Here is a 27,000-nt window from a genome sequence, read left to right on the forward strand (position 1 = left end):
ATTGACTTGTCCCAGTAAGGGAGAGCACATGCAGACACCTTCCTTGCTCATAGACTGTCTGGATATAGATGCATATCTGAAGGCACATCCCCACCTGCGTTGTGATCTTCATCTGCTCCCTACTGAACTAGCCAGACCGTTTTTTGGTGGGTTTGGGGATGAGGATCTCAAATTGGGGCCATCAGTTGCTACATGTGACTTGTTGCTTGCCCATACAAATCCAATGCATTTAATTTTTCTCATCCAGGCACAATGTTCCGCAAGAAGAAGAAGAAACGTCCTGAGATCTCTGCTCCGCAGAACTTTGAGCACCGTGTCCACACCTCATTCGACCCAAAGGAGGGGAAGTTTATTGGCCTGCCTCCTCAATGGCAGAATATCTTGGACACTCTGAAACGGCCCAAACCTGTGGTAGACCCTTCGAGGATCACCCGGGTTCAGCTTCAGCCTATGAAGGTGAGAAGGAAATATGAGCACTGCTCAGAACCCTCTGATCAACTGGCGCTTGAACAAAGTAGTTGCTCTGATATATTTCAGTTTGTTAATATTCTGTTTGTGGTAAAAATTAATGTGCACAAGTGGGGAGCTATGGAGTATTGGAAAAACATTGTTGAGGAGGGCTATCAAACATTCATCAATTTTCATCAATAATAATAGAGAGCAATGTTTTGGGAGTTTCTAGCAAAGCATTTCCAGTAGCAGGAGTTAGTCTGATACTGCAAAAGACCAGAAAGAGTCTTTTGTGGCACCTTCAAAGCTAGCAAATTCATAATGGCCTAAGTGTTTGTGGACTAGACCAGGGGTTGGCAGAAGGTAGCTCTCCAGATGTTTGGTACTTCAACTCCCAGAAGCCCCTGTCAGCAGGGCCAATGGTTAGGAATGGTGGGAATTGAAGTCCAAAACATCTGACGCTTTAGTTTCTGCCTGCCTGTGGACTAGAGTCCACTTCATCAGGTGCAAAAGATGTATTTCACTTTCATTATTGATTCTTCTGCATGTTATATGACCTACAGTAGTGGATCTCGGTGACAAGTGAAAAATGGAAGTTAAGAAATAGGCCTCAAGCAAGTTTGGTCTTTGTGTACAGAAATAACCTTTTCCAATATTATAGCCAGGAAAAGGACAGGCAGTACTAGAATTATGTTGCTGCAGTTAAAAGAAACAGTAATTCGGGTGCTTCCAGAAGGCCACTTCCTCCTGTGACACTAGCATTAAACAGGGAACAGAGGGTGGTGGTGGTGGTGGAGGAACGCCAAATGGAAGGGGTGCTTCCTAGCTTGCGGGCTTGGCACTACTGTAATTGTTTATGTGCCACCTGTACTCATTTTATTTATTTATAAAAGCATTTTTATACTGCTTTTCAGCCCTAGCGAGGGCTGCACAAGTGGTATACATTTTAAAAAAGCATGATAAGTAACAAAAATGAAAACTAAAATCTTAACATCAAAAGGAGCAGAGATAAACCTTCCAACACATATTAAAACCCACATGGAATAAGAAAGTTTTCACGGCCTGCCTAAACATCACTGAGGATGGGACTAGTCTCACCTGCTTTCAGTGGGACTTCCATAACCAGGGTGCTGCCACAGAAAAGCCCCTGTCTTGTATTCTCACCAACTGAATGTCTTGGACTAGCAGGCATCAATAATGCCTGCTATTCAGTATGGACTAGCAGGTATTATAGTGCCCATATGTGTTGGCCGTGGTGAATTTTGAAGTGCACGTGCTCATCATGATGGTTCCCATAGCCACGCCCCATGCCCCAGGAGAGTCCAAAAATTTGGGTGGCTGTGTTGATCCATACCAACAAACCAGTTCTAGCAGTTTAATCTCCACCAGGAGCAGATCATTTGTAAAGCTAAGAGGTCTGAACTGACCATTCAAGACCAAGACCATATATTGTTGTTAGGAAAATTCATCCCCCCCTCCCCCGCTATTACTATGACAATTGCAGCTAAACTCAGAGGAAACAGGGAATTCTGATGGGGGTGGCAGAGGATGTCAGCGTCCTTGCTAGTAAAAAAAGTGCCAGCGCTGCATCCTTGTGAGGCCTGGTTCCACTACACCACTGGTTGCAAGTGTCAAGCACAGATGTGCTTTTGAATTGCTTTCCCCAAAAGACTGGAGCGCTCCCCTGTCTTAATACACTTAAGGTACAATCCTATGCACTATGAGACAGAAAAAAAGTTCTACAACTCCCAGCATCCTTCCAGGCAGCCATGTTGCCTGGGGTATGCTGGGAATTGTTGGACTTTTTTCTGTCTAAATACGCATAGGATCGCGCCCTTAGCAAGTTTCCCAGGGGTGGCTCCTATCCTAAAAAGAGGAGTTACATCTCACTTCAGAAGTAACAGTGTACATTTCTCTCTCTCTTAGATATTATCTCAGTGCATGTAGGGAAAAGGTCATGTGTAAAGCGACTCTAAACTATATTCAAACTTGTTCTGTTGCAGTAACCCAGAAATTGTCAATATCTCGAAGATTATGGCTTTGAGTGAAACTGCACAGGTCAAGTAATCCATGTTGTATGGTCTCCTTGGCCGGAGTGTTTCAGCCGTGCTCCTCCCCTTCTTTTCACCACATTCACAGCAAGAAGCCCAGCCTGCCAGGGCCAGTCTCCCAGGCCAGCTGGGTGGCTGACAGAGCAAGTCGGAATGTTGGCAGAAAGCAAAAGAGCCCGGGGTGCATGTCTACACACGTGACTTGGTACACTACCACAGCAGAAATGGAGAGGAGGACTCCCTAGTCCTGATTCTCATGCGCCAAATGAGCTTTTGAGCTGCCCCCCCCCCCCGTTTTAGTAATGCCACAAACTGTGTGGGGTCTCTCCCACAAGCAGCCAGAACAGGCAAAGAGAAGTAGAGAAGCTCTTGAGATTGGGCAAAAGCTGGCCCATGCGTGTGTGTGCGTGTGGGCATGCAGTGGCAGCTCCGATTTTGGTAGGGCTGTGAATCCATTCTGGTTTTCAGTCAGAACCAGCCAGAACTCTAATGGAGCTATCCAAAGTGCTGAACCTAGCTTGGGGTTCAGCACATTGGATAGCCCCTTGAGAGTTCTGGCTGGTTCTGACTGAAAACCAGAACGGATTCACAGCCCCACCAAAATAGAAGCCACCAGCCCCCACTGTGCGTGCGCGTGCGTGCGCTCATGGAGAGAAGGCCCTGGAACTGACATAGACACCAGGGCGGCAGCACCTTTTAGCTGTTTCAAAACAGCTGCTGCCACAGTAAGGGAGGTGCTGCTGCTTGGAGGACAGCTTGGTGTGTGGGAATGCAGGGAAAGGCCAGGGTAAGTTGGCCTTGAGGGCCCCTTTGCCTGCTTTTACTGCTGGTGGGAGAGGTCTCCTCCCTCCTTATGGATCCTAAAGGTCAGTGGTCCTCACTAGAAGGGCAACACGTGAATCAGCCTCAAGATTTAGAGCACAACATCAAATGAGTTTATTGACTTTCCTTAGATCATCGTTTCCTAATGACCACATAGGACAGGCCTGAACAAGTGATGAGCTACCAAGCTAAACAGGGCCAGCCCAAGATATTTGGCTGCCAGAGACAAAAGGCAAGATGGCCGTTCCACGTACCAAAGCTAACCAGATTGGCAGTTGAATCTTACTTCAACACTGCTGATGGGACCTTGTCCTCCACCACACCTGACGGTAGCAGGCTAGTTCAGGGGCAACAGGGCAGGCCATGTGACACACACAGCTTTCTCCTCCAACACATGCTGGCTGGGGACTGCTGGGAGTTGTAGGACTTTTTGCTGTCTAAACGTGCATAGGATTGCGCCCCAAGCAGCTTTAGGCACGAGCAGCCAGAGCATGGGTCAGACAGATCCTATGTGCGAGCCAAAGCTTATTCAACCAACATCAGGCTTCTGACTCAAGGACTGATTAAATGATTCAAGATAAATCGGTAGGAGAACTCAGTGAAGAACTGCGTGAAAAGAAAATAATGTCTAACTAACCTCACACTGATACAGTTTCCTAAATAAGTCCAGCACTTACATAAAACACACAGCATAAAGCACAGCACATGCAGTAACGCATGGGACTCCTTTGGAGGCTCAAGCAAGCAAGCAAGCTGCAGCAAGCTGCGATTCTCAGGGCAAAAGAGACAAGGACTTGCTCAGGCTACCCCATTTCTTATGTGGAGTTCCAGAAGGGGCTGTGATTGACAAGGGAGAAAACAAGTATCCAATCAGATAGGATTCTGGGGCTTTTCAGGTCCAAGGCATACACAGGATGACCATGTATAGCAGCTTTAGGACAGCCTTCTCCAGCCTCTTGTTGGACTACAGTTCTCATCATCCCCAGCCAATGTGGATTTAAGAGATGTAAAATTGAGGAGATGCCCCTCTTTCCTCTCTGCTGGATGCTCCTTGAGTGTATTCAGATAAAGCTCAGGGCTACATGAGCTGCTTACCATGATTGGTATGAAAGATGGAAGCTTCGGCAGACATAAGGCTTATTAAAGCGACAGAGGTTTGGGGCTCTGTTTTTGTCATAAAGTCCCATTGGTGCATGGCATCAGCAAAAATGTGAAAACCCAGCTTGGTGGCCTCAGCTCTCCACACAGCAAAGCAATTGTATAAAATGCCCACACTCTCCCATGCTTATTGCGGTTTCAGCCGTGCCACCGCAGGCCACTCGGCAGGACGGGAATTGCTGCAGTCAAGTGGAAAGCTGCCACATGGAGCTGGGCTTCGTGCCGCTGAATATAAAGCAACAGCATCGACCATGCTGTTTGTCACATGGATGAACTGGGCCTTCCTCCCCTATTATCAAGTAGCACACATACCCTGAGTACCAGTAGCATCCTGAGTACCAGTAGCACCCTGGAATGTTACCACACCAGGACCAGGACCAGTACTCCCGGCGAGTACCAGGCCGGGATCCTTGTCCGTTTTCACCTCTGCAGTTAATCCAGCTTGTTTTTTATGAGGGTGCTGTGCTGTTAGCAAACGCAATCAGTTCTCTCACTCCAGGGGGAGCTTTTTTGCCCATACCGATTGGGAATGATGCCAGGGGAAAGCATGGGGATTGCATTGTGCTTCCCTGGGGAGAAAGAGATGATGTCAGTTAATAGATTCTTTAGCTTCTCACTTCTGAAGTAAATGAGTTGGCTATTTATTTATTTATTGCATTTATACCCCGCCTTTTTTCCTCTTGCAAGGAACCCAAGGCGGCTTACATTATCCACCTCCTCTCCATTTTATCCTCACAACAACAACCCTGTGAGGTGGGTTGGGCTGAGAGTCTGTGACTGGCCCAAGGTCAGCCGGTGAGCTTCCATGGCCGACTGGGGACTAGAACCCGGATCTCCCGACTCCCAGTCCAGCACTCTTGCCACTACACCACACTGGCTCTCAGCTAAGCTGCAAGGCAGGAGAGGTATAGTAGAGGTAGGAGATTGGGATACAGAAATGTGGCTATTGCATTCCAGAATCAACGTTATTTGCACATGATTGAAAGTACAATTTGGCTCAGAATGGGTCCAATTTCCTACGGCAGCTGAGTTTGTCTGATGCGTTAACATGTTAGAACTTAAAGCTGTCATTATCATGGACTTAGTATTGCAGATTATTTTCCCCGCAGCATTTCAATGTATCACTCAGTAAGGGGCGGCAGGCAGACTGAAAAAGACTGAAGATTGTATCAAATAGTTGCTTCATCATGTGCACATTTAATAGGGGCTAAACCCCGAAGCCTTCCTTTCCTATACTGTCTGCACAGATTAAAAGAAGCCCCATGTGTGGCTGTATGAATTGGACCTCAGATAGTGTTTTAAAAAGAACTGGGAATTAAAAACAATGGCGGAGGACACAAATCAGTATACTGCAGTGGAGGCTGGTGGCGCCAATGTCAGTGGGGTAGAAATCCACTCCAGGTTTCAGTCAGAACTCTAAAGGAGCATTTGAAGCACCTTGGATAGCTCCTTTGGAGTTCTGATTGCTCTGACTGAAACCTGGAGCGGATTTACCACCCCACTGACATCAGAGCCACCAGCCTCCACTGGTATACTGCATGTCTGCTGCACTCAGAGGTTTAGCAAAAGGCAGATTTCACGGCATCTGACCATAAGGCTGTTTGTAGGTAGCCCCAAATCCAGTTCAGTTAAGCCAGCCTTCCCAATGTGGTGCCGTCCAGTTGTTTTGGACCCAAACTCTCATCAGCCCCAGCCAGCGTGCTCAGGGATGATGGGAGTTACGGGGGCAGGGTCCAAAATGTCTTGAGAGCACTAAGTTGAGGAAGGCTGAGTTAAGCCTTGTACAGTCAGTGTAAAGTAAAATTTGATTCTTCCCATACATCTCTAAACCCTGTGAGATGCAGAGCCATCTCATGTCTTCTGGCTGGTTTAACCTTTAATTTGTGGTAATTATTATTGGTTTTACTGCTGGCTCTTTAATATTGTCAACGTTTTTGATATTTTAATATTTCAGTATTTTTGTTGGCTGTATTATTGCTTTTGTTGTCATCTTACTGTTTTGGGGTTTTATGATTGTAAACAGCCTGGAGGTGCATTTGTCAGTTGGGTGGCATGTAAATATAACAAATAAATAAGTAAAGTTCCATCATCCGCATCCATCTGAACAAGCGGTATTTAACACACTGACTTTTCTTTTTCTTTTTCTTTGTTTCAAATTTTAGACTGTTGTGAGAGCCAGCACCTTTGAAGTAGAAGGATATATCTCTGGGATACTCAATGACATCCAGAAGCTTTCCCTCATCAGTTCTAACACCCTGAGGGGGAAAAGCCCCACTAGCAGGAGAAGAGCCCAGTCACTGGGACTTCTGGGAGAAGATGGACCCGCTGACTTGTACCTACACTGCACTGAGCCGGACTGGGCAGTCAAATATGGAAACTACCTCAACTGCAATGGTGGGACCAATTCGTCTAGGAGGCAAACCTTATGGCTGGATTATAAGCCCATGTTGGAAGGCCAGGCTCACGCTAATGGCCTTGTAATGAAAGCCCAGTCTCTCGGCCCTTCAGAATTCCAGGGTGCCAATAGCCGCTTCATCCCCCTCTCTTCAGGTTTTCAGCACCAGCAATACATCCCAGTTCCTGGGGTAAACAGAGAGAATGCTGGAAGGAGAAGAAGCTCAGAAGAGCGCTATCCTCAACCTTGCCAGAGGAGCCAAGCAAACTCAAGGCCGCCTGGGGAAGGCAGCCCTGGCTCCAAATCAAGGGAAAACAGCTTGAAGCGGAGGCTGTTGAGAAGTGTGTTCCCTCTCTCTGGCGCCTCCAACAAGCCCGGAAACAACCAACAGGTAAAGGTATGTGTACTTGTAGCCTGGCAGCCAAATATGTTGGTAGGTTTCCAGCTTCAGAGTTTGCTTCCAAGTGCTTATACAGTTCTGAAGGCAAAGCTTCCAACAGGTTAAGGCTAATATCAGCAGCTTATGCTTTCTTTATGAACACCAAGTAGCTATTGGCCTAAATGTGCATTGGTGTTAAACCATCGACACAAATTTGAGCACACGCACAATATGTGCTGGTGTATCCTTTGCCACATCTATATTTCCTTTCATCGCCGATAAGATAACTGTCAAGCGAGCCAAAGCAAACAAAGCCATGTCTGCAGCCAGAGTAATCCACTTGTCACTTTCATTGCCTTTGGACTCAGTTTTTGTTTGAAAACATAAGTTTCTAACCCTCATAGTTATGCAGATGAACCATGCCCTTTGCATTCTAAAGGCCCAGAGGTTTCTGAATTTGAGAGAGGCTTTCCCATCACCAGGTTTTTTTTCCTCATGGGGAGAAAAAGCATAAGCTGGGGGAGGATTTTGAGTGGAAAAATAGCTGGAGGGAAAAGGGTTCATGCAGCTCCTCCCCACACCCTAGGGTGTCCAGGTGTCCTACTTTACAGAGAACAGTCCTTTATTTTGGAGAGCTGGCAGAAGACAGGTCCTCTCTCTGAAAATATCCAAGTCTGGTTTCAAGGAAGGACGGAGAGCAGCAGGTCCTTGAAGCTGCCCATCAGCAGTTAGCCCCTCCCTAGACAGCCAACTGAGCAGGCACACAGTTACCTAGTGTGCAATCCTATGCATGTTCAAACAGAAAAAAGTCCTGCAAGTCCCAGCATTCCCCCAGCCAGCTCACTAAGAGTTGCAGGACTTTTTTCTGTTTAAACATGTGCAGGATTGCACCTCTGGGTCAGTCTTCTCCACTATGGTGAGATACATTGTTTTTCTTTTTAAACTATAGTTATTTCTAAATTTGCACACATATATATAAATTTGTATATGCAAATGTTATGCAGATTGGTGTCCTCTTTTGTCCTCTTTTTTGGTGATGCATTTCCTGTTTTGGGGTGATGCATAAGGGGCCCCCCTACCGCACCCCCAACTCTCTATGCAAAGTCACAGCCTTCCAAGATTGCTTTTGATTAAAAGAAGGAAGTGTTGGGGGAAGACAGACGTGACTGTGTCCCACATTGGGTTTGGCCCTCACACATCTCCTTGGCCTTCCTGATGCCTCCCACCCCACACAAAGTCTGCTCTATGCCAGGCATTTATTACTTTGACCAAAACTGCTTTTAAGAAATGACATTCCTTCGTTAAAATTCTAGTTCCATCTCTTCTGATTAAATCAGGCTGCATCCAACTCATGAGTGCTTGATTTACAAATATTTCCAATCATCACCACCTCTTAGTCTTGACTGATGCCAGAGCAAATGGAGAACAGCATCCCTCACTGGCTAAGTGGTGGTTTGGTAAAGGCATTTATTGCGTGCCTCCGAGGCTTAGGAACAACAACACGATCTGATGAATGTGTTATTGCATTTAATATGACTGGTTTTTTTTAAAAGGAAGAAATAGCCACGCTGGGGAAGGGTAGTCAGGACTGGGTCCAGGGCAGGTGAAGAGGGGGCATTCAACCCTTTCTAATCCTGGTGGGGTCCCAGTGAAAATCATTCCCCGAAAAAGCTATTTGCATTGGGAGGGAAGGCTCCATTGGTGCCAATAGATTCAGCGGTGCAGCATCTCTTTCAGCCCAAGGACTGAATTCCACTTCAGAGAAGACCTTCGGGGTGACATTCCAGCAGCAAACAAAGGCAAACAGGTGGAGCCCAAACACCCCAAATGCCAGCATATTGGCATAACTTGATTTTAAATACTGTTATTCTGTATTTTTATTCTTTATTAAGAATATTCTTTATTGACTGTCCACCATTCAGGAAACTTGCTAGATACAGAGCAGTCTATACATTTTGTAATAAATAAATAATAAATCGGTGTTTTCGCTTAACACTCTTCTGCCAGTGACTAAGCCTTAGGAGAGGCATTTCAACCTTTCAGGGTGGGGGAAAAAACTGCACACAAGCCAGGAAATCGCCACACAGTCGGTGGTTCAGGGGAAGGCAGTGTGGCCATCGGGGCAACTCCAGAGGGATGGATTGGGACCCTGGGCCTGAGGTCCTGCATTCCTGCAATAGAAGTTTCCCTCCTCCTGTGCCAAATTCAGGTTTTCACCACACTTTAGGAAATGGCCCTGAACTGTAGCATTGAAAGTACCATCCAGTACTAAGTGGGGAACAGTAAGGTTTTAAAATGTTTTAATAACAACAACAACAACAACAGTAGTTGGCTGGGTTTACCTGTAGACCTTGAGAAATGTAGCTTTCCCAAGGAGAGGGAAGTGAGGAAAGACTTCCCTATCCTTGCAGTTTGTTTCTGCCAGTAAATGGTTGAAGCAGAGGCGGCTTGGCGGTTGGGTAGAGCAAAAGGAGCTGGGTTGGAGACTGGGATTTTTATCATTTTGGGGAAGCATCAAGATTTGTTACTTTATATTCTGGACTAGCCTAGGGTGGTCACATATCCTTCGTTATACCAGACTGCCCTCTTTTTAAGCTTGAGTCTGGACTGACAACCGGTGTCATGCTTGTCCAGTAAAAATCCAGGATTGTGGATTGGATGCTGTGTGTCATTGAAGTTTGATTGGTTTTTGTTTGTTGTTGGCTCTGCGGGTGGCCAGAGAGGGTGCAGGGTCAATTAAATAAGGCACAGCCTGTAGTGAAAATGTTGGTATCAATACGTTCTCATATAATTTTAAAAGAGCCCCCCTGCCCTTCCAGTCTTCAGTCTTGATTCTGGGTTGTGCTTTTTGAGATCCATTATTAAAACACAAAGAAGGCTTTAATACCACAGATTCCTCAGAAATCCTGCAGGAGTCCTGCAGTGCCAGCTGGTTGCTGCTAATGACTAACCAAGTTTCTTCTGGGCCAGCTGAGAGGAGGACACCCACTTAGAAGTGTGTTGAGCCCAGGTTGACTCAGAACACGTTCATAAGTAGAAGAGGATGACATGCTGTAGGAGCCCAGGAAGAGTAGATTGTGAGCCATGGGCAAGAGAGACTGCAGCCTGTGTCAAATTGGTAGTGTTGTTGGTTTTCCCCTGAAAGGCCATCTGCAAAGCACCCCTGGGCTATGGTGGTAACTCATTCTGCATCTGTCCTTGTAGTGATTGTAAGTCAGCTTACTTAAGAAAGTCATGTTGATTTACATCAATTGATCATTTGGCCATCTTTTCAGTGCAAACTATAGTACCTTGAAGAAGAAAAAGGAAAGTAGTTTGTACACATGGGAAGGGGGAAATGTGCAGCTACAGATAAAGCAGCTGGGGGAAAAGCACAAACCGTGTGGAGCATCCATGTCTATCTGGCCACGTACCTGTTTTTTGTTTTTTTTTTTAGAAAACGTAGCACTTAGGGAATGTGTTGGATCTATGGTCTAATAGGGAGGGCCCTGTTTGGATGCTCTAGGTTACATAAAACAAGTTTGTAAAATAAAGCCGGAGGTTTGGAAACACCTTTCCACCAGGAACATGTCTGAGCTGGAAATGGAAGGGTGGTGCAAGGCGATGGGGAAGTACATTCCAACAGGTAGTTACTTGTAACTTTTTGTGTGTGTGTCCTACCCACAATGTGTTATGCAATAAATTCAGTTCCCTGTGTGTGTTCCCACAGGGTTCAATAGGGTAAAAAAAAAGGATTAAGATAATTTATAATGTATAGTGTGGGTGGAATGTAGGTGCTAGGAAAACAGGAAATGTTCCTTTCTCTTTATTTTACTGGCTTTTCAAAGCCACACCCCCTCCATATAGATATCTCACCAACTTCCAGCTCTTTAATAGGGACATCACAAGGGTTTGAACCTAGTAAAGGGGATGTGCAGCACACTCTTGGTCAGAGTAGCTGTGTTTTTCCTTAATCCACTGCCCATGGACGCTATCCTTTCCATAGCTGGTGACCCAAAGATTGCTTTCTGGTGTCTGTGTATCTATTGCAACTGCTGCAGGGCCTGGGACAGTGTGCCGATATGTATGCTGAGAGAGCTAGTGCGGTGTAGTGATTTGACTGGGGATACCTTGATTTGACTCCTCCCCCCCCCCCCCCCGGCCCTGGAGCTCCCTGGGCAATCTTGGCTCAGGTACACTCTCTCAGCCTGACCTACCTTTCAGGGTTGCTCTGATTATTTAAATGGGGTAACCCCCACCTCATTACACCAGCTTGATCTGGAGAAAGTGTGGGATATAGCTGTGAATGAGCACAATAATAATTATCAGTAATAGCAACGACTATAATAACATCCATCTCATACAACTTATATAAGCTTTAGGTATTTAAGCCCTGCTGTCATAGACTGACCATTTTTAAAAGATCCATAAATGCTTTCAAAAAGATGCACTACTTTTCTTCCTCTGTGTCAGTTCTTAAGTTGGGCTCATATTGTGTTCCATCATAAAGTAGGGCTAGATCTGTTCAATTGTGGTGCAGGAGGTTCTTATGTTCTTCAGGAAAGGATCCTGGTTCTTTTTGAAATAAGCCCAAACCAATGTGACACCAGCATTGATTGTGTACTACTGAAAGCCACTAGGATCACTTACACTTATTGAAACTTTCTGGGCATTTTTCCCTAGGCAGAACTGGTATAATGGCCAATGTTCCAATTTGGGTAATTACATTTTCTCCCACTTAAATCTTTCACTGCAGCCTCAGTTGGATTCTTAACATAGCACTTTCTCATCCCCTTCCCTCACAGCAATACTCTGCCATGTCAAGAACCTTTTCTGTTTCTTTCGTATAAAAAGAAAGAAGCAAGCTCCGCTTCCCCAGCCTGAACACAAGACCATCCCTATGGCAGCAATCTATTATTTGTGCTGTAATTAAATTACTGCACGATTAGTGTTGGGCCAAGGGGTAGGAGTAGGGTTAGGCCAAGGGCTGAGGGATGGGGGTGGGTCAGAAATCACCCTGTCCTGTTGCTCTCCAAAATGATCAGGGTTAAGCCATGAATGTTTCCTTGAGCTTTTTTAGCACATGTAAATGTTGTTAATGCTTGACAGGAAGTGATAGAGAGCCATTCTTAAATCAAGTGTGCATTTGCAGCCAATGTGGTTTCATGTTCTCATTAAACATGAGGAAATGCAAACAAACAAACAAAACAAAGTACGTCAGCTTTTTAATGCTTTACAAACTTCATGTGTTCATCTTGAAACAGTCCTGTGCATAGGGTTGGGATCGTTCCAATTTTGGAGACGAAGGAAAAGAGTTGAGAGATTCTGGCTTCACCACGTCATACCAGAACCGGGATCTAAATCGAAATCTCACCCATCCAAACTCAGTACAATATCTGTTGGATTATACTGACTCTTGGATTGTTGAAAGCAAAAGTGTAATGCATGGCCTGTTGCCTTCCATTTTCTGTTAGTCTAATACAGCCTTCCCCAACCTGATGCCTCTGGTAGTATGGAACTGCAATTCCCATCTTCCCCAGCCACCATGGCCAATAGCATTAAAATGGTCATGCTGGCTGAGGAGAATGAGAGTTGCAGTTCCACACAACTGGAGGGCACCAGGTTGGGGAAGGCTGGTCTAATACTTAAGGGCTGCAGCCCTTTTCAAAAGCAACCCCAAGATGTCCCCGATTAATCAGGTGACATGTTTTTCACACAATGTAAATTATTTTTAGTATCAGTATTTATAAAAACTGCAGATTGCAGGCACCCTCTTGGAAGAGGCATGCCCTCTTCACTCTTACACGGGAGGGAATGCTTCTTCTAAAATGACAGCTGATACGATATATCCATGAAAAACAAAGAAAGCGTGCTTCCCTCTCTTCAAAACAATAGTTTTAGTCATATGCCAATTTATGTAGATTAAAGGCACAAGCCTATGCATGTTTAGACAGAAAAAAGACCTACAACTCCCAGCATGCCCCAGCCATCATGGGTGGCTAGGGCATGCTGGGAGTTGTAGGCCTTTTTTTCTGTCTAAATGAGCATAGGATTGTGCTCTTAACTGATGCATTAATCAATTTAAATTCATTTGATTAACAGACCAAGATTTCTTTCATCGGCTTGACAGCCTTACTAATCATGCCATTCTTCTCCTCTTCCAAGCCCAATCCTTTCTTCAAGCCACCACAGCACTGGGGTTCACCACACAGCCCTGCAGCCAAATCCCAGTCACTTCCCTCTGACCAGCCAGTGCCGGATGATGCAAGGATTTCAGAAGATGGTACCCCTCAGAAATCCCCAGCAACCGAGCATGCCTCAGCCTTGCTGCAAGGCAGATCGTCCCCAGCAGGGTCCCCCCGGAACAGACACACCCAAACTAGCTCCAGCAGCCTTCACCTTCCCTTGGACTTGAAAGCCCAGCCAGCCAACGAGGATCCGGTTGTTGTAACCCATGAGCAGTTCAAAGCCGCGCTGAGGATGGTGGTGGACCAAGGCGATCCCAGGACAATGCTGGAAAACTATGTTAAGATTGGGGAGGGCTCTACGGGAATCGTTTGCACCGCTCGCGAGAAGCATTCTGGACGGCAGGTGGCAGTGAAGATGATGGACCTACGGAAGCAGCAGCGACGAGAGCTCCTTTTTAATGAGGTGACTAAAGGGAAAGGGATGACGGTGACACTCTTTGGACAACAGTGGATAGCAAGGAACACTGAGAGCTGGATCCGGACGTAGTCACAGGTTAGTCCCATTAAAATCAGTGGGACTTAGGTTACTCATACTCATAACTAACTCATCCCATTGATTTCAGCGGGACTAAAGTGTGACCAGAGGCATTGCTAGGCCTCGGCCCATAAGGCCACAGCCCCAAATCTATTTCCTAGGGCCCCGGATCTATTTCACAGAGCCCTGAGTGTCCATTGGTGCCAATAGAACCACCTAGAGAGCTTCGGCTATTGGACAGTATAGAAATGTAATAAATACATAAATAAATAGAAGTTTTTTCTCTCTGCTTAATTGCTGTGCATGGCACAATTTTCAATTGCATCCATTGGTTTGGGATGATCTGGGTCAGGGTGCAAATTGATTGAAGCATTTATTTTATTTGAGAAGATTTGGATGAGAAATTAATTGGTTGCTTTTGTCCTCTGTGAAATTTAAACAAATCCTAGTGATTATTTCTAAATGTGCATATAGAGATATAAATTGGCAGAGCAGATTGTATGCGGATTTATGTCCTGTGGGCTTGGGACTTGAATTGTTAAGTGCCTAGTGATGCCCCTGAGTGTGATTAACTTAGAGTGCAATCCTATGCATGTTTAGACAGAAAAACAGCTCCCAGCATTCCCCAGCCAGCATGGTTAGCTGGGGGATGCTGGGAATTGTAGGACATTTTTTGTGTTTAAACATGCATAGGATTGCACCCTAAATCTGGATCCATCCCTATATTTCTATGAAGTCATAGAAGAAAAGGGATATGAGCCAGTTTACAAAAGGGGATGGCGGCGACTGCTATGCTGTCTTAAATATACAGCAGGGAGATGAATGAAGAGAAAAGGTTGTCTGGACAGGTCATGGATCTGCAGTTCTTGGGGCTGATTCATATGGCCATTTAGGGTTTACTTTTGATGGCATCATGTGATTGTTTCATTCAACAAATCTCCAGATCAATATTTTGCGGGGGGAGGGGTTGGACAAGCATATAGTAAATTGCAGAGGTGTCACATCAGCCAAAGGTGGCTGTGTGAATTGTCAATCATTTGCCTTCCTATGTCTTTTCTCAGGTTGTGATAATGAGAGACTACCAGCATGACAATGTGGTGGAGATGTATAAAAGCTATCTTGTGGGCGATGAGCTCTGGGTGCTGATGGAATTTCTCCAGGGAGGAGCCCTCACTGATATTCTCTCCCAAATCAGGTAGGAAGAAGAACAGAGCAGCAAGAGAACGTTGATCTCTTTCATCTGATCCAAGGCAACGACCTGCTTTTGGTGTCTGTCTGGTGTGTGATTGTGATGATGGCCATGTAACATATAAAAAAAATCTCTGTCACAAGCCAGCAAGCATTTGTGTGGACAGCCTGTGGCCTAAAGATTGCATATGGCCCTGAGCACCATTCTGTGCAATCTGCCATACCATATTCTAGTAGCCCACTGGGGCTGTTCACATGTAATGACAGTGGGTTAATTAACCCACAATTTGCTGTGGCATGCACTAGGCGTGTTCCGCAGCCATTTTGAAGATTCAAACTGCAATTGGGCCCATTGGGGATTGCTATGTGATGTCTGAATCCGGACACTATAGGTTAATCATGGGTTAAACTAGCCCCAGTTAACCTAACTACTAATTGAAGGTTAACTGTGGGTTGTTTAACCCATTATTAACCTATAGTATCCGGGTTCGGAATCACCTACCAGCCTGGTATCTATCGGCCCAATCAGAGTTTGAATATTCAGGATGGCTGTAGAATGTACCTGGCATGCACCATGGCTAGTTGTGGGTAAATTAACCTATGATTTGCCACCATTACATGCAAACTGGGTCAACAAGTGTATATCCTTACGGAGATAATTTTTAAAAAACAAAAGAACAGAACAGAACAGAATGATCCTAAAAGATCAAACAAAAGCAAACAAAACAGTAGGTGTGCTATGCAAAGCACAAATAAAATCCAAAAATCTAGTCAAATGAACACAAGATCGTGTCAGCACAGATCCACTCTCAACCAGCAGTATAAATAAAAACATAAAGAGGGACAATTTTTGGAGGGAGAGACCCACTCCCAGGATTTGCTGAGATCATGTTCTGCAGTGTCAAATTGGCTAATGAATTCTAATTTGGCAGCTTCATACTGCAGCAGGGCAGTGATGGTGAATGTCCCAAGCACTCTGCCCCTATATAGGAAGGCTTGATTTAGGTGTCCTGATAGACCCCATCCTTCATGCATTTGTCTAACCGTTTTCTAAAACTATCTACGGTAAATGGATACCATCGCTCCATTCCTCTTAATGGGACAGGAACGTGTAATGTAAGTGCATGTGTAATGGTTTGTGCTGTATGAAACAAAATGACTCCAGCTCACAATTCTGGCTGTTGTGTTTCAGGCTGAATGAAGAGCAAATTGCTACCGTGTGTGAGTCAGTCCTGCAGGCACTTGCCTACCTGCATTCCCAAGGTGTGATTCACAGAGACATTAAGAGTGACTCCATTCTCCTGACCCTTGATGGAAGGGTAATTTTTTTCCCCTTTTGGATGTTTTTGTCTTCCCTGCTTCCGCTCTTTCTCTTTTGGCTGCCCTGTGCTGCGGCTCAGTGGCAGAGCAGGTTTTGCATGTAGAAACTCCCAGATGTGCTCCTGGCATCAACAGGTTAAAACAGATCTTGGACCCAAACTAGGCACAAGGCCATTCAGGCAATTAAGAAATGTGAGAATGGCTTTTAAAAAGTTAATTGCAGGAGCAAGGGCCCCTGATTGGATTGGGACCCTGGTATGGAGGGTCAGGGTTTTTTTTTAACCCTTTGTCCCCCAGAGGCCTTCATCCAGATTGGGCCCTCTGCATCTGTTCCTTGCACTGGACAACACCCCCCACCAAAAAAACCCCCTAGCATCGGAGCAACTGGGAGTCCCCCCCCCAATGTAAATAGCAGGCACCCTTCCACATGTCTGGATCAGGCTACAGCCAGGGGGAAATCAGTTAAAGCTCCTCTACCCCCCGCCCACAGCAGAGTCCTGATCCAGACTGGATCTCCCACACCCACATTTTTACTTTTAAGAACTCATTCATACAATTGATTAATTGTATGAATGCAGTGGGGGCTGGTGGGTCTGATGTCAGTGGGGCAATGACTCTGCTCTGGGTTTCAGTCAGAACCCATCAGAACTCTAAAGATGCTATTCAAGGTCCAGAAGCCCCTTGGATAGCTCCTTTAGAGTTCTGATGGGTTCTGACTGAAACCTGGAGCACATTCACTGGCCCACTGACATCAGACCCACCAGCCTCCACTATATGAATGTGTCATGCCTAGGTTGGCTCCCCGATAGGAGGTCTGGGAAAGAGCTCTGCCTGGAGACGGAGAAGCACTGCAGCTCAGAACAGACAATGATGGGCCAAAGGGACCAACAGTTTTGCTCAGTATAAAGCAGCTTTGTCATTTCTTTTTTTTGGTCCTCATTAACTCCTTCTGCTCTTGGAACCCAGGTTTGTTGTTCTTCAGTCATTCAGTCGTGTCCAACTCTTTGTGACCTCATGGACCATAGCACGCCAGGCCTTCCTGTCCTCCGCTCTCTCCCGGAGCATGCTCAAGTCCATATTCACTGCATCAGTGATGCTATTTAGCCATCTCATCCTCTGCCATCCCCTTCTCCTTTTGCCTTCAGTCTTTCCCAGCATCAGGGTCTTTTCCAGAGAGTTTTCTCTTCGCATTAGGTGGCCAAAATATTTCAGCTTCAGCTTCAGCTTCAGTATCTGTCCTTCCAAGGAGCACTCAGGGTTGATTTCCTTTAGGATTGACTGATCTGACCTCCTTGCAGTCCAGGGGACTTGTAAGAGTCTTCTCCAGCACCACAGTTCGAAAGCATCAATTCTTCGGCGCTCAGCCTTCCTTATAGTCCAGCTCTCACAGCCATACGTTACTCCTGGGAAAACCATAGCTTTGATTATACAGACCTTTGTCGGCAAGGTGATGTCTCTGCTTCTTACTATGCTGTCTAGGTTTGCCATAGCTTTCCTCCCAAGGAGCAAGCGTCTTTAAATTTCATGGCTCCAGTCACTGTCTGCGGTGATCTTGGAGCCCAAGAAAGTAAAATCTGTCACAGCTTCCATTTCTTCCCCTTCCATATGCCAGGAAGTGATGGGGCCGGATGCCATGATCTTCGTTTTTTTAATTTTGTGTTTCAAACCAGCTTTTGCACTCTCCTCTTTCACCCTCAACAAGAGGCTCTTTAGATCCTCTTTGCTTTCTGCCATTAGGGTGGTATCGTCTGCGTATCTGAGGTTGTTGATAATTCTCCCGGCAATCTTAATTCCGACCTGTGTTTCATCCAACCCAGCGTTTCTCATGATGTACTCTGCATATAAGTTAAATAAGCAGGGTGACAATATGCAGCCTTGTCGTACTCCTTTCCCGATTTTGAACCAATCAGTTGTTCCATGTCCGGTTCTTACTGTTGCTTCTTGACCCTCATACAGGTTTCTCAGGAGACAGGTAAGGTGGTCTGGTACCCCCATCTCTTTCAGAATTTGCCACAGTTTGTTGTGATCCACACAATCAAAGGCTTTAGCATAGTCAAGGAAGCAGAAATAGACGTTTTTCTGGAATTCTCTTGCTTTCTCCATGATCCAGCGAAAGTTGGCGATTTGATCTCTAGTTCCTCTGCCTCTTCGAAACCCAGCTTGTACTTCCGGTAGTTCTCGGTTCACATACTGCTGAAGCCTAGCTTGTAGGATTTTGAGCATCACCTTGCTGGCATGTGAAATGAGCGCAATTGTACGGTAGTTTGAACACTCTTTGGCGTTGCCCTTCTTTGGAACTGGAATGTAAACTGACCTTTTCCAGTCTTGTGGCCACTGTTGAGTGTTCCAAATTTGTTGGCATATTGAGTGCAGTACTTTAACAGCATCATCTTTTAGGATCTTAAATAGCTCAGCTGGAATACTGTCATCTCCGCTAGCTTTGTTGTTAGTAATACTTCCTAAGGCCCACTTGACTTCACTCTCTAGGATGTCCAGCTCAAGGTCAGTGACCGCACTATCATGGCTATCAGGGACATTCAGATCTTTCCTGTATAGTTCTTCTGGGTATTCTTTCCACCTCTTCTTAATCTCATCTGCTTCTGTTATGTCCCTGCCTTCTTTGTCCTTTATCATGCCTGTCTTTGCACAAAACGTTCCCTTGAGATCTCCAATTTTCTTGAAGAGATCTCTAGTCTTTCCCATTCTGTTGTTTTCCTCCATTTCTTTGCATTGTTCATTTAAGAAGGCCTTCTTGTCTCTCCTTGCTATTCTCTGGAACTCTGCATTCAGTTGGGTATATCTTCCCCTTTCTCCCTTGCTTTTGGCTTCCCTTCTTTCCTCAGCTACTTGTAAAGCCTCCTCAGACAGCCACTTTGCTTTCTTGCATTTCTTTTTCTTTGGGATGGATTGAGTTGCTGCCTCCTGAACAATGTTATGCACCTCCATCCATTATTCCTCAGGCACTCTGTCTATTAGGTCTAATCCCTTAAATCTATTCCTCACCTCCACTGTATATTCATAAGGGATATGATTTAGGTCATACCTGGATGGTTTAGTGGTTTTCCCTACGTTCTTCAATTTAAGCCAAAATTTTGCAAGAAGCAGCTCATGATCTGAGCCACAGTCAGCTCCAGGTCTTGTTTTTACTGACTATATAGAGCTTCTCCATCTTTGGCTGCAAAGTACAAAATCAATCTGATTTCGATATTGACCATCTGGTGATGTCCATGTGTAGAGTCGCCTCTTGTGCTGTTGGAAAAGCGTGTTTGCTATAATCAGCATGTTCTCTTGGCAAAACTCTATTAGCCTTTGTCCTGCTTCATTTTGTACACCAAGGCCATGCTTGCCTGTTATCCCGGTGATTTCTTGACTTCCTACATTAGCATTCCAATCCCCTATGATGAAGAGGACATCTTTTTTTGGTGTTAGTTCTAGAAGGTGTTGTAGGTCTTCATAGAACCCATCAACCTCAGCTTCTTCGGCCTCAGTGGTTGGGGCATGGACTTGAATTAATGTGATGTTGAATGGTTTGGCTTGGATTCATACTGAGATCATTCTATCGTTTTTGAGATTGTACCCCAGTACTGCTTTTCCCACCCTTTTGTTGACTATGAGTGCTGCTCCATTTCTTCTAAGGGATTCCTGCCCACAGTAGTAGATATGATGGTCACCTGAATTAAATTCGCCCATGCTTGTCCATTTTAGTTCACTGATTCCCAAGATGTCGATGTTCAATCTTGCCATCTCATGTTTGACCACCTCCAGCTTACCTTGATTCATTGATCTGACATTCCAGGTTCCTAAGCAATATTGTTCTTCACAGCATCGGATTTTCCTTTCACCAGCAGACACATCCACAGCTGAGTGTCCTTTCGGGTTTGGCCCAGCCGCTTCACTCTTTTTGGCGCTACTTGGAAATTCCCTCTGCTCTTCCCCAGTAGTAGGACACCTTCCGCCCTGAGGGGCTCATCTTCCGGCATCATATCTTTTAGCCTTGTGATACGTTCCATGGGGTTTTCTTGGCAAGACTACTGGAGTGGGTTGCCATTTCCTTCTCCAGTGGACCACATTTTGTGAGAACTCTCTGCCATGACCTGTCCGTCTTGGGTGGCCCTGCACGGCATAGCTTATGGCTTCACTGAGTTATGCAAGCCCTTTCGCCACAACAAGGTAGTGATCCATGAAGGGGAACCCAGGTTTATCTCCATCTTTTTCTGCAACCTGCTTCATTTGTCCTTTTGCCCCATTCCCCCACTCCTGCCTTTTGTTTAGGATGTTTGGTGATTGCTGTTTTCCTGGTCTGTACAGGTGAAACTCTCTGACTTTGGCTTCTGTGCTCAAATCAGTAAGGATGTACCAAAGAGGAAGTCCTTAGTAGGAACGCCTTATTGGATGGCTCCGGAGGTTATTTCGAGGTCCCCATACACCACGGAGGTAACTGTGGTTCCTGGACTGCAGAAAGATTAACTGGGGCATGTCTTATTTATGGCTTGAAGCTGAAGCTCCTGGAGGTTCCCCCAAGAGGCTCTGTGGGCTGGATTGGGGTGCTCTGTGGGCCACTCCTGCTTTAAGTCCTGTGATGCTTTGCTAAACCTATTCCTTGATCTATATAGCTGTACATCACATGCTGTGTCTTAGAGTCTTCTGCTCTCTGCTACATTCGTATTTGTGAGGTATATGGTCCAGCACATAGGGGGTCATACTTGACTATAGCAGCCTTTCCTAACTTGGTGCCCTCCAGATATGTTGGACTAAAACTCCCATTATCCCCAGCCACCCTAACCATAATGGCTGGGGATGCCAGGAGATGTAGTCCAGCATATCTGGAGGGTGCCTGGTTGGGGAAGGCTGGACTACAGGATGCAAGAGATTGGATGATGTGACTTTCAAAACTTTTCCGACAGCGCTATAACTCTGCCCCAGTGAAGAGTTAGCATCCATATAAATTACAGTTGCAGGCCATGGTCCTATACCCATTCACCTGGGAGTAAGCCCCATGAATTGAATGGGACTAACTTCTGAGTAGACACACATAGGATTGTACTCACAGCTTTGAAAGTCTAAAAATAGCAGTGTCATCAATCAATGCAAATCCCATAAATCCAGAAGAATGCCACAGAGTAAACTATGGAAATTGGACAATTTTGCATTAAGTTCTCCCAATATGTTGCAAGAGAAAAATATGTGTGGTGTTTTTTTATTTTTTTACCACTTTTGATTACTTTGGGTGAATTTTTGTGTATAAGTGAAAGGAGGAGAGGCATTGGCAGCCAGAAGAAGAACAAAGTGAAGAAATGCTAAGAAACCTGTTACTACAACTTTGGGAGAGGGATTAGTCCTTAAGCCAGGGGTGGGCAACTTGTGGCCCTCCAGATGTTTTGGCCTGCAACTCCCAGGATCCCTTGCCATTGGCTATGCTGGCTAGGGCTGATGGGAGCTGTAAGCTAAACCATCTGAAGGGCCACAGGTTGCCTACCCCTGCCTTTAGCCTTTCAGCTTTTCTGCTAAAACTGCCTAAGTAAGGCCTATTCAGTGTCTCATTTCTATTCTGTTTATGTGTTGGGAAGTTACATTAACTCTAGAGAACCATCTACACCAGGAATGGGGAACCTCTGGCCCACAGGCCTAATCCAGCCTGCAGAGGTTCCTCATCTAGCCTGCGGAGCCTCCTTGGATTCCTCCAGGGAGCTGAGCTTTGGCCCCCACCATAAAATAGTTCCCTGCCCCTATCTAGACTAATGCAGTATTTTGCTTCTGCAGGTAGATATCTGGTCTTTGGGAATCATGGTGATAGAGATGGTGGATGGAGAGCCCCCTTATTTCAGTGACTCTCCAGTCCAAGCAATGAAGAGGCTCCGTGACAGCCCACCTCCCAAAATAAAGAATTCTCATAAGGTCAGTATGTTTGTAAGGAATTCTACAGCCAAGTACTTTGTAGCAACTACATAATGTTACAAATGCTGTACAGCATGGGTGGGCATAAGGTAGATCTCCAGATGTCTGAGACTTCAACTCCCAGAAGCCTCTGCCAGCATGGCCAGTGGTGAGGAATGTTGGGAGTTGACGTCCAAAACATCTGGAGATCTAATTTCTACCCAGCTCTGCTGCACACAGAACACATTTACTTGGAAAAACAATGACAAATGTGTAGGTGGTCTCTTGTGGCGATCACATATGCAGCTGTTGTCATGTTTGTACACTACTGAGAAGCTGAGCTTGGCCATATATCCCCACTATTATGTACATTGCATATCCACACAATATCTGTGCAACGTTCATGTGTTTTTCATGCATGGAAGTGCTTTCCCTGTGGGAGATTTGTAATTTCTGAAGCAGGTTTGGGGCAACATCTGCTCAGCTAAAATTAGGTCATGGAACCCAAGTACAATTGTGACATTGCTAAATGGTAGCTGCCTCCTTTGTGTCTATATATTCCACTAGTTAGTACATTACCTGGAGTTCTGAGATCTGTTCAGAAGCTAGAGAAATTGCAGTGTGTCAATCCTGCAGACTGATGCTGGCATCTAGTGGCAAGCGCAAGAAATATCTCTTCCAATAGAAGAGCTTGCATGAACGCCATTTAATTTTAAATCAAATCCTGGACTTGACAAGGCCAATGGTAAAAAGCTTACTGAGTTTATTAGTTCTAGTTTTTGTTCAGATTATGTCTTCATGCACTATTTTGGTCAAGTGCCAATTGGGCAACAAGTTCTACATAATAATCAGAAAGAAGAACAGAAGGTATTTGCTTAACAACCAAAAAGAAGCATAATATCATCTAGTGTGAAGCATCCTATCAGTCTCAGCAGGATTTGTGTTTTCTCCACATAACTATGCAAGTGTGCAATTGTCACAGCTACAGCTCTGATACTATGGTTAAGCTTCAAGAAACAGCATGGGATCCTTCCTCCTTAATTGAATGTAGAGACCATGTCTTTGGCACTTTAAAATATGCCATATTAGTCTGTTGCACCAAAAACTACAGGGTCCTGTGGAACCTTAGAGATGGACACACATAAGCTTGTGTGGTCTAGAGCCCATTGTCAGATGGACAAAGTAGACTCTGATCCACAAAAGTTTATGCCACCATGCACGTATCAGACATTAAGGTGCCATAGGATTGTTGCGACTGTTTTTTAAGTGTTTTTAAAATTGCTTTGCCAAAAAGATGTAATTGTAAAACCAAACTCTGCCATCGGTATATAGGAAATAGTCATTTGCAAGGAAGCAACTTTCTCTCTCCCTTCCCCACCTGGTGCTGTGCACCATCCATGGATGTGATGTGATGTCGCAGTCACTCACTGCCCGGGTAAGAACTGAGTCACCTAGAATCAGACAGGGGTGCAGAACCTCAAGCCTATGGCCGAATCCATCCCTTTAGGGGTTCCAGTCTGGCCCTCTGGGGTTCCCTGATGGCCCCACCCCCTGCCCCCTGCTCAATTCTTTGTGCTTTCCCCCTGCTTTTGTACGTTTTTTAACCTCTAAAAGCTTGAAATGCTTCTCCTAAGGCTTAGTTATCGGCAGGAAGAGCTTTAAGCTAATGTCCGCTGGTATTTTTGGTATTTTGGACCTACCCTGTTTTGCCTCTGGCCCTACCCACCAATGAGATGTGGCCATGAAGAGCTTCTGCAAAATTGAATTTGTCCCTGGAGCTGAAAGAGGGTTCAACACCCCTGGTATAAGAGAACACCTACAAAGGAGACTGTTCGGGCCTTAGAACTTTGTAAGTGAGAGCCACAGATTACACCCAGGAGCAATCATTTCCCGAATTTGCAATTTTTTTAAAAAAGTCCTAGTGTTCAACCCCCTCCCCCCAGATATTTTAATCTGACTGGTTCTATTTCCACAGACCTCTCCAGTTTTAAGAGACTTCTTGGAAAGGATGTTAACACGAGACCCCTTAGAGCGAGCAACAGCACAAGAACTCCTGGATCACCCTTTTTTGCTTCAGACTGGACTTCCAGAGTGCCTGGTGCCCCTTATCCAGCGGTACAGGAAACGCACCTCCACCTGCTGACCCTGAACTTATGGAATACCTGGTGTCATGGTATTAAACTCCAACCTTTCTCCTGGAAATATGAACTGGATCAAGGGCATCCCAGCCCTACAAACATTGCTTGGAACTTTTTAGTGTTCTTTTCCAAGATGTGAATGTGAGAGAGAATATTCACCATCTTTAGCTGCTTTTTAATGTTTACCTTTTTATTTTTGGCTGAAGACAATCAAAAGCTGGATTCTTACAAATACTAATTGTAATATATTGTGAAGCTTCTGGATTGTTTGTATTTCACGAAGATGTACGTGTGGCGTTTGTAAGATTTTTCTTGCGACTTGGGTTGCATATATCTGGAAACTTCCAGAGATGTTAGCTAGCGACTGAACTGAAGCAACATTCCTCCAACAGAATGATATTGGTTCTTTAATGCTGACTGTAAGGCAGGCATCTTCGCTCTCTAACCTAGATGACATTGCAGGGGAATTTAACCCCTATTGCGACTTGGATTCCTGCATTGAGCAGGGGGTTGGACTCGATGGCCTTGTAGGCCCCTTCCAACCCTACTATTCTATGATTCTATGAAAAGGATCTTGAACCTGTTTCGTTTCAGATAATTTCTCCAATAACTTTATTTCTTTCCGCAAGTGTGAATAATATTGGCCTGAAGGCTTTTCAAATGTTAAAGAGTGGTCTGTCATTTCACAACCTTACACCATCTGGAGAGTGGCGCTCCAGGACAGATACTTCTCCAGAGACACTGGAACCTTATTCTTGAAACTCTGCAGCATGTAAACACAGTGCCTTCTCTAGCAACGGCTGAAATAGAAGGCAACGCAGGGATTGTTCAAGTGAGAACTCATCACTTTTGCAAGCATCAGGGCCTATGTACACTGGACTAGCTGAGACATGGTTGTGAGGCAGCTATCAGGTGGTGTTTTATACCAGCTTTGAATTCCTCAACAAGGTCAATAGAGTCTTGAAACTGTCCTGTTTATTCCACTGAAAGATGTTTTGTTTTGCTGGTGGAAATATTTAGTCCCTACCTCCCATGTTTTTAAGAGCAGGGGGAATGCATGGAACAGAGTTTAAATGTGTGCTCATGGTTCTGTAAAATCCTGGAAGTAGGTGGAGCACTTTTTAATATTCTTTTCTAAAGTCGATGCAGACATTTTGTATGGCAAGTCTTACCAGTATAAGGTCAAGGTCACTTGACACTTAGTTTAGGTTGTATTGTGTGCATTACCGTGTGAAGTGTAATCGTGACATATCTGGAGTTCAGTCTTGTGAAACAGATGTTTTGCATTTGTGGACTACAAAGGTTATAGAAAGTGGGGAGGGGAGCTGGAGGGGGTCAAGTTTCACTTCTACTGCCTCAAAATCTGCCCTCACACAATAGGTTACCCATCCACCCAGTTGTAGATGTGTGATGACATAAACAAACTTGAAATATTGGGGAAATGTTTGTCGTAAAATATTTCTGTATGTTCCAGGATTCTGAGCAAAAAACAAAGCAAAAAAGGCAAAAACAGGTTTCTTTTCTAAAAAAAAAAAAATCCAATTACTTTAAACAAATACTTCTTTTTTTTTTGTGAGTTGTTTGCATTGGTTGTTTTAAATTAAAATGAATTTTTGACTATTCATAAATCTATTTCAATGCTGAAAATGTTTTTTTAAGATACATTTGTGGCTCCTTTGGGATAATACAGAGAGAAATCAGTTGCTAACAACTTGCCATGGATAGTTTCAGTCCGAGAGACTCAGCAGAAGAATCAGAGGTCAAGTGGGCTCAACACCATTTCAACAGACCATGACCAAAAAGGGAGCAGTAAGGATGAAGTCTTTATGGCCCTATAATATTATCTTACGGGCATGGGAGCAATAAGGCACAGGCGGCGCTTCACCAAAAGGACTGCCCCATTCATTTTGGTAGAAAGAGGTGGCACATGTAGGAGTTCCATGGGCATATAAAAGTGCCTACAGGGTCATGGACAGTGGTGCAATCCTGTTGCAACCGTGTAATGAACAACCTGCCTGGTTGCCATAGGTGACCAGGAATTCCATGCAGATGACTGAGCATGCTAGTGCAGGGTGCATATTCTTCACCCTTCGTTCCCAACCAGCATGGAAACCAAGAGGGCTGGAAGGCAGTGGAAAGGAGTGATCTGTTCCTCCTCTGCCAATCCATTGGTAATCGGCATTTTTAAAAAACTAGACTGCTAAGACAGGCTTTGTTTCCATGCTGGCTGTGTTTCCCCTGCATCCTACTAGCCCCTTAATTATTATTAAGATTTATATAATAAATAAATTAAATAAGAGGCTAGTTGCATGAATTTTTGGGCTTACATGGCAGGCTAGTAACTTTTATGGGCTTATTTACAAGGCTGTCCTATTGTATTACTGCAGGAGGCAAGGGGGACAGAGTTTTTGGGTGGCTAATACCAACCATTACAGTCTCCTAAGTCTCACTGGGCAACATGTTTGGTTTTTTAGTTAGAACAATACATAGAAGTAGCATGATTTCAACAAACAAACAACAAAG

At 45.0% G+C, this 27,000-nt stretch overlaps 1 protein-coding gene across 1 annotated transcript; it reads left to right on the forward strand.

The window, feature by feature from the left end:
* The first annotated feature begins 252 nt into the window (after positions 1 to 252).
* On the forward strand, positions 253 to 26,113 carry PAK6 (p21 (RAC1) activated kinase 6). Its single transcript, XM_084827407.1, has 8 exons — positions 253 to 456; positions 6,644 to 7,273; positions 13,400 to 13,885; positions 15,019 to 15,152; positions 16,338 to 16,464; positions 20,774 to 20,899; positions 22,226 to 22,360; positions 24,315 to 26,113. Exons 1-8 carry the CDS (start codon positions 253 to 255, stop codon positions 24,480 to 24,482), a joined length of 2,010 nt encoding a protein of 669 aa, XP_084683533.1. The 3' UTR covers positions 24,483 to 26,113.
* Positions 26,114 to 27,000: the final 887 nt, after the last annotated feature.

This window comes from Heloderma suspectum, chromosome 1 (genome assembly GCF_057233095.1).
Source record: "Heloderma suspectum isolate Gila_16-S chromosome 1, 16-S_ref, whole genome shotgun sequence".
Lineage (NCBI taxonomy): Eukaryota > Metazoa > Chordata > Lepidosauria > Squamata > Helodermatidae > Heloderma > Heloderma suspectum.